This window comes from Rhopalosiphum padi, chromosome 2 (assembly GCF_020882245.1).
Source record: "Rhopalosiphum padi isolate XX-2018 chromosome 2, ASM2088224v1, whole genome shotgun sequence".
Classification (NCBI taxonomy): domain Eukaryota; kingdom Metazoa; phylum Arthropoda; class Insecta; order Hemiptera; family Aphididae; genus Rhopalosiphum; species Rhopalosiphum padi.
Window position 1 is genome coordinate 47,595,406 of NC_083598.1, and position 8,711 is coordinate 47,604,116.

An 8,711-nucleotide genomic window follows, 5' to 3' on the forward strand; every position below is an offset into this window, starting at 1 on the left:
TTTTTTAGTTAAATTTAAGCTAACCTTATAATTAGTATAAATTGTACCTTTACCTAAATTGAGGTTTTTATTTTTACTTTGGTTGTATATTATGTAGTTTAAATCGAGACGAATCATATTTTATTATTATTACTAAATTCTAGCTTTCAACTGGTTAAAATAATTGTCGTGATGCGCTTTTACATTTCAAAAGCTTTTTTGTAGTGTATTACTAGTTATATTTAACTATTCTATACAGTACACATATACAATATTGCAGATTATATGACTATATTTTAATAATAATTAAGTACATTTTCGTTTAAATAAACGTGAACTTAACCGTCGCCCTCCATCGGCATATAATATAATTCCACCACTATATGTATATAGTATTCGTAAGTGCGCAGCACTTAACTCTAAACTTTAATCGTAAAAAATTAACGATGATTTACCAGGTTTTTAATATTCCTCGATAATATATTTCACTACAATATTTGTTTAAAAGCTTTTGACCATAAATCATGAAGAAAAAGGTTGACACCAAACGGCGGTATTCAATTTAAAAATGATAAATTATCACTTTCGCGAAACAATATTATAATACTCAGTTTACAAATATAGCTATTTAGTATATATGTATTTATAGTATATATACACCGAAACAATTTGCTAAATACTGAGAAAATTTCGGATTCGCTTAAAAATATGGGATTATTAATGATTATGGACATTTGTGGCAAAAAAGTTTGGTCGATGGTATGATTATGGTTGATACCGTGTATATGTATATTCGGCGGGACAGGGGAAAAATAATAAATAGGTTATAACTTCGTTCAAGTATCGATATTTATGACTTAAATTATATCGTTAAAATACAGTTGTGATATTATGTGTAAAAATGTGAAAAACATATCAAGTTCATAAAATGTTGGTCATTTTAGATTCCAAGATGGGCGATGAATTAATTGGTTTCACAATAATATTATATGCTCTTAAGTGTGAATAGTTTCTGATAGCAAAATTAATTTAGATAGTGCTTTAGGATATCAAAATATAAATGTCTTAGTATTTTTAAAAATAATTGCAAAACAAACTAGTGAAGTATCTGTGCTGTATAATTGTATTAGATATTTAGGTGTCGATTATACCTTCTTTGTAATTGAATAGCGGTCATCTAATAGGTGCCCCGTAAAAGTTTGAGGAGAGTGGACGCAAATACATAACCCTAACTTCCGTTAGAAATCAAAATCATTACTATAACATGTTTTACTGTCACTAAACAATAGTAGTAATGTGTCTGAAACGGACAAAGAGTGAATTATTTCTTTAGGATTTTAAATCTAATTGATTATATTTTATTTTAATTTTTGTGTACCAACAATTATCGTAATAATTTTATTTATATACATATAATGTAAAACTGTTGTAGGTAATCGCGTATTATTGTTGTTCATATACTTTAAGTTATGATTAATCGACATAGAATTAGGATATGTGTTTATTCTAAAACCATATTTTCTTAAAACCGACCATATTTTTTAAAACTTGTCATTCTAAAACTTTATTCGTTAAAAAAATGTTGCAATATCAGCGCGAAGTGTGCGGCTAACACACGAATCAGGCGTGTGGGAGGAACCGTTTAGTGGAATTGCGTGGTGGAAAATAATATATTACGTCCATCATGTCCTGTATGTAAATAATAATAATATTGCGATATGAGATTACATCGATAGCTGTATATATATATATATACGCAGTCAACGCGCATTGCGTGTTACGACGTTTCGCGTGAGGCTGTATCACACGCCGTCGTCCACACCCTTCTCCGCGGAGCACACATTTAACGGTTGCACATTTTTCGGACTCTGCAGCAGTCCTAAGACGGCGGCTGCGGCGTGGTCGGTTACACGCATGCGTTCAATATGCGACGATCACACGGGCGTTATTAAATGATAATTAATAACGATCGGGTGAGGGGAGAGATTTCTTGTTTCCCGCGTTCGTCCATATACCATATACCGGTTACAATATACCTAATGATATTATAATAATATAATATAACGTCGATTTTCGTACCTTTGCACACTGCAACGGCGCGGGTCCGAATGTCGTACGATTAAATAGTATTACGCGTATTCTTTACGGTATACTATGGCGTATAGTGCTGGGACTGAAAGCCTGTATATCGTTCTAACCATATTACGTATTATTATTATTATTACCGTCGTCCGTGACTTTGTTGGCCGTGATTAACGACGCGTGTACATAATAATATATAGGTACCGATCGATAGACCAGCCATCGGTGTGTGTGAGTGTGTGTGTGTGCTTACGTCCGGGTGACAAATAGCCGTCGCCCGGTACAGTGGAAATAATATATAAAACGGTCCATTGACAACGGTAAGATTAATGATGACGAAAAGCCGACGCCGCCGTCCGACGAACATTATATCGTATTATATATTATAATATTACTGTTATTTCCGTAAGTTATGTGCGTCCAACCGAGTGTGTGTGTGTGTGTGTGCGTGTGCGTGTGTAGGTAGGTATCATATTGTTATATAGGTAATATTTTTATCGTAAAACACGACGTATTATGTGGTACACGTAAGATGGTACTATGTGTACGCATATACCTATTATATGTATATAATATATTTAGCTGCTACGATTTGTCGTATATTATATTACTATACAATATGCCCATCTCCATCGCCGTGTAATAATATAATGCGCCGTATTTACAATATGATAATGATAATAATAATATTGTTCGTAGTATTTTCACACGGTTTCTATATGGCTATACATAGACGCGTATTATACTATATAATAGTACATAAAGCTACGTTTTTCGTGCTATTATTTTGTTTTATATCTGATCATCATGAATTTAAATTTATAGGTATCACATCATATTATCAGGGCACAAGACGCTCGTATGAGTTGAAACTAAAAAAAAATCACAAAATAGCACGAGTATGAAAATAAACAAAATATCATAATATAATGCACTCAAAATGTTATGTTTACTATATGTATTATGTATGCTATAATAAATTATTCGCTAAGCAACAGAACAACACTGTTATTTTTCTATTTTGTTTTTTGGCTGTAACATCTATTAACAACACATAATATTATAATAAAGCGCAATAAATCTTGAATTTACCAAAATGACTCATCATATAGAAAGCATCAAGTATGAACAAAGCATTAAGGAATCAATTGATGAAAATCAAATCAATGACACTCCATTCTATAAAAGTAGTGATTTAATATCTAAACCAATTAAAAGTGAAAGATGTACGATGGATGAAAATATATTAAAACTTCAGTATCCTTTACTAAAATCAAATAGGTTTTTTTACACAAAAACAAATAATGTTTAACTTTGATTCCAGAATATAACAAATACCTAAGTAAAAATCATCGAAAACGATTTATAATACCTAATTAATTAAGGGGTGGTAGATGATATTATATTAATATGAATAATTAAATTCCAGTTTCCAATGTATTGGTATAATATTTAAATCCTTACATTGTATACATTAAGTCATTCATTCGGTTACGATTGCTGTTCTAAAATGTTCAACATATGTGCAGCAGATAACCACACAATTCTGTACGCTGCAGGTAGTTATATTAACATGTTTGATATAAATGATGGGCAATTGAGTTTTAGAAAAAGTGCTGGTAACGGAGGAATAGGATACATAGTTGTAAGTTTAATTTAATATTTATAATTTTTGTACTTTACATAAATAATAATTACTATATATCTTGAAACAGAAAAATCCCGTTTTGAGCCATATAGCGGTAGGAGAAAATTGTAATAATCCTCTGATAATTGTGTACGAATGGCCAACATTTGAAATAGTTAGTGTTCTCGAGGGCAGTGCTAAACAACAAATAAATTGCTTGTCATATAGGTATAACAAATGTGGACTTTTATCTTATAATTTATCGAACCACTTAATTCGATATAAATAACATAAAACAAATTACATTTTTGCTTTCAGTCAAAATGGTGACTATTTGTGTTCACAAGCAGGAGAACCAGATAATACTCTTACAATCTGGGATTGGAAAAAATCAAAAATAGTCTTGAGAACCAAGTCTCACACTCAGGATGTATATACTTGTAGATTTTCAAACTTTATACCCAACCACTTAGTAACCGCCGGTTCAGGACATATAAAATTCTGGAAAATGGCCAAAACATTTACCGGATTAAAGCTTCTAGGTCAGCTCGGACGCTTTGTAAAAACGGAAATATCAAACGTCATTGGAATTTTCTCGATGGCCAATGAAAAAGTAAAACCATACCTATAATTAATAATAACTAAAATAAAACGAATCATTGTTATTTACAATTAGGAATTAAGATTAATATATCATATCTCGTACCTATCTATATACATAAACCTGCTATCACGATTATTGAAATAATGTTATTTTGATTGATTACAATATCTTATATGATAATATTATGATTTGATTACACTAAAAAAACACCAAATGTATAATATATAAAATATCCATAGATAATTTAACATTTTATTTCTGGTTAAAAAATAAAATATATAATATGTTTTATCTAAATGATATATGAATTAGTGCATTGTATGTACAACAATAAGTCAATGTACGAGTATAATGTCAATACAAATCAAGAAATAACTATACGTTGTATACATTTTACTTTTACCAGAACGGCCTCTTATGCATCACTATTATTTATACATAATAAAACTACCAACGAATTTAGGTTTTGTATTAATATCTTACGAGTAAATAAACTAATTTTCTATATACCACACTGATTTTATTTAAGATTATTTTACTACTTATTTGAAAACACTAGTCTGTGGACGTTCTAAAAATATAATGACGTGTTTTTGAGTTTTAGTCCACTATAAGTGTGTAATATTTTACTACGCAATGAATCCATAATGTGTGCCGTTTTAGTCTGTCGACCGCCTTGGAGTCATATTCCAATGTATAGTTTTTGGCATATGTCTCTCTGCTATATGTTTATTAGGTGATATCGGGCTGCGAATGGGGCAATATTTTGGTGTGGGGAGAAAAATTCATCGAAATCGAAGTGACAAGGAGATTTCGACAACCGTGTCATTCGGCGCCTATCATCATGTTTTTACACTACAAATACTCAAAACACGATGAGGTGTTGACAAGCATCAGCAAGGATGGGACGATCAAATTTTGGAACTACTGTACCATAGACATGGCGGATCCACCTGAAAATGACCGCGTGCTGGAAATACAACCAATTTATGAGATTAATGTCCAAGACTCTATCAATGCATCGAAAATTATGGGTATGTGCAAGACCGACGACAACCCTAAATCTTATGACTATTTTATTCAGGTAATATACGACAGAAAAATCTACGTGCATATCTTAGGCTCCTGATATTATAGCCCAACTATATACGTATTATTGTACCTACCCGTACCTATTTAACATTTAATATATCATGAGTGGTCCATTCAGGATTGTTTTATTGCTAGAAAGGAATAGAGGGATTTTATTTGCATAAACGTTTATTAAAATGCATAATTAATAATGTGCTAATTATCAACTTGATAAGAAATATATTGATAACATAGCTTACACGGACTAAGATATTTACTACACCAATTATACAATATTTGTTCTTTATCCACTTGGACCGTGAGTTTCTTAAATTAAATGATGAATAACTTAGATGGATTTTGATTAACATAAATCATAATGATATACAATATAAAAAGACGTGTTTAAACCTCTATATATCCACCATAACTGTATAATTACGGTTGTAAATTTAAGATAAATAACGTTATATTATAATATTTAATATCTACTAATGGTAAAATGCGTGTTACTAAGATGTTATTTACAACATAAGATAGAAGTTATTTCGATATTATTTAGATGTTAGAAAACATTTTACTGGAACATAAATGTAACGGTATAAAACGTGAAGGCTACGTTGCGTTGACGTTAAATTGTTAATTTAATAATCTAAAATAATAATATAGTTATAATAAATTAAAAATTAATAACAATTAAACAATAAATGCATGTGACATGTTGAATGTTCATTCTAAACTTTTCCTAAATGTTGCTGTAACATAATATTTCACAGTGGGATAATATAGTAGGTAATGAAAGTATAAATATGTGATCATCGATCGATTACCGATGAATAAATTAATATATTACATATATTTTTCTTATATATTACATGTTATTTATATTGTGAATTAATTGTGATTATACGTAATATTCATCGTAGTATAATAATTGTTTTAAAAATATTTAATTTTTATTTATATTTATTTCTGTAGGACGGCAATGGGGGTATGTGGCTCGTTGACATCGAAATGTCAAGAAAAGCGAAACCTGTAAGACGGTTGGCTAAATTCCACGGCGGAGTGATTACCTCTTTGCAATCATCGCCCATCGGTTATTTTATTGTTACAACGTCGTTGGATGGTTGGCTCCACATATACGACGTAACCAACAAAAAATTGGTATTTACCCACGATTTCAAGATACCAATCACTTCGTCGATTTGGTTACCGCAGAAGGTGTGCGAAATTTGTATTAAAACCATTAGAATCGTGACCACGGTTATTTATTATTCCGAAATCTTATTTTTTAACGAATATATTTTTTTTATAGATAGCTTGTTCGAGGGATATCTTCATAGTTGGATTTCAAACTGGAGTTGTAAAAATAGTCACCGTCCCCTTTAAAAAAAATATCGAAAAAAATATATTAAATCCTTTTGAAATAGAGGAAATACAAGTATTTAGATCATTGTTTCTAATAATATGTAGATAATTGATTTTAATTTGCATGAATTTTTTTTTAGTCTTCGAAGCCTCATAAAAGTCCTATTGGTTATTTGTCATTAAACAACAGCGCCAAAATTCTTATATGTGGAGGTGATGATAAAACAATATTTGTTTATAAAATAAAAACTAGACCTATAAAATTGAGTCCAATTGGATTTTTTCCATTACCCGGCAAAGTCACTTTTATACATTGGAAACCATCAGAAGTAAAAATATTTTGAATATGTTTGTCAATTAGTATTGTATATAATCATTTTCAATTTTAAAAATTTATTTTAGAAAGATATTACATTGATTAGTTGCGCTAGTGGGCATATCGTGGAAGTGAAAGTTCCTACAAGTCGTCCGTCGTACACCAGAGAATCATTTTTACTGAAACTTGAATCGCGTACAATACAAACAGTGAGCATTAAGTCAGAAATATGTCAACAGCAATATGAATTGGATTTGAAGAACAAGAAAAATGATAAAATCAATAGAAAAAAAGAGAATATAAAAATTATCAGAGAACAAAATCCCGGTGTTGAAATCGACGAAGAGTTATATTTTGAAGATTCCGAAGAAGACGAAAAACCGCCGGAAATCTTTATTCCTCCGACACCGAACCCCGTATTGTTCGCAATGTACACTCCGTCGGGGACCGGTATATGGGTGTCGATCGATGGATACGACGCCGGCTATTTGTACGAATACGATATTAACACATCTAGCCCAGTAACTGATGCACACATATTAATACCGGATACGAATGACACTCCGCTAACAGCGATTAAAATCGTGTAAGTACCTGCATAAAGTATACCGATACGACTGGCTACATCCATATAGCTACAGGTCTACAGTACTAAAAACAATAAATGTGTAATATATCGTACGCTCCATGTGGACTTAGAAATAACACAAATATATATTGAGTTTGGTATACTTAAACACTACAGACGTATACATAAGATACCTATGTAATATTATGTTTAAATGTATCAATAATTTAGTATCTATCTATCCTTGTAATCCACATTATAAAATTACCTCTATTTAAATACGATATTATAATTTATACATTTTTAAATTCAAATTACAAACGTTTGCAGCAAAAGTTACATTTAATTTCAATTTTTTTCACTGTGATTTCAACAACATATTAAATGTATGCATGTTTTTTTTTTTTTTTAAGTGAAACCGATTCATTAACAATTTTGATGGGATTTGCTGATGGTAGAATACGTCTTACAAATATTAAAGACAATAATTTATCAGATTTCGGAGACTATATTGAATACTCTGTTCACGATAATAAAACAGGAAGAGTAAATATGTTGTGTTTAAGTCAAGACAACAATATGTTATACACTTGTGGAGATGATTGTAACATTTTTAGTTTTATGTTTCAATGTAATTATAAAAACATCGATGAGCCGCCTCAGCCACCTGTATTGGTTGTAAGTAACGTAATAAAATATCATTATTTGAAAATTGAAATACTTATTTATTTAATAATTAGGAAGAAGAAATTATAAATACCAAAGAAGACAGAAAAATACAAGAAGAAAACACTTAGAACATTTAAATTTTCTATACCATTACGAAAAAAGTGACATACTATACATATCAATTAGATATTGGTATTTTGTTTAATTATATGTATACATACAATTTATTATTTCATATTTATATTATATTCAGTACAATACGTTTTCAAGTTTATATCTAAATAAAATTATTGCATTGATATATACTTATATATAAACTCGACATTATTATAAGAACGTAAAATTAAATATAATATTACAAATACGAAATATTATAATAATATACAATATATGAGTACATACCAATATCAATCTAATATTAAAACTA

At 30.0% G+C, this 8,711-nt stretch overlaps 1 protein-coding gene across 1 annotated transcript; it reads left to right on the forward strand.

Moving 5' to 3' along the window:
• Positions 1–3,157: 3,157 nt before the first annotated feature.
• LOC132918979 (cilia- and flagella-associated protein 44-like) lies at positions 3,158–8,448 on the forward strand. Its single transcript, XM_060980332.1, has 11 exons — positions 3,158–3,342; positions 3,541–3,706; positions 3,777–3,916; positions 4,007–4,301; positions 5,029–5,376; positions 6,342–6,584; positions 6,679–6,804; positions 6,872–7,060; positions 7,134–7,633; positions 8,029–8,293; positions 8,356–8,448. Exons 1-11 carry the CDS (start codon positions 3,158–3,160, stop codon positions 8,410–8,412), a joined length of 2,514 nt encoding a protein of 837 aa, XP_060836315.1. The 3' UTR covers positions 8,413–8,448.
• The last annotated feature ends 263 nt before the right edge of the window (positions 8,449–8,711 follow it).

Excerpts from the sequence above, each read along its gene's own strand:
- LOC132918979 (XM_060980332.1), top strand. The coding sequence starts at position 3,158 with ATGACTCATCATATAGAAAGCATCAAGTATGAACAAAGCATTAAGGAA. Across the intron at positions 3,707-3,776 it reads GAGGAATAGGATACATAGTT|AAAAATCCCGTTTTGAGCCA; the intron begins GTAAGTTTAATT and ends ATCTTGAAACAG. Across the intron at positions 7,634-8,028 it reads CTAACAGCGATTAAAATCGT|TGAAACCGATTCATTAACAA; the intron begins GTAAGTACCTGC and ends TTTTTTTTTAAG.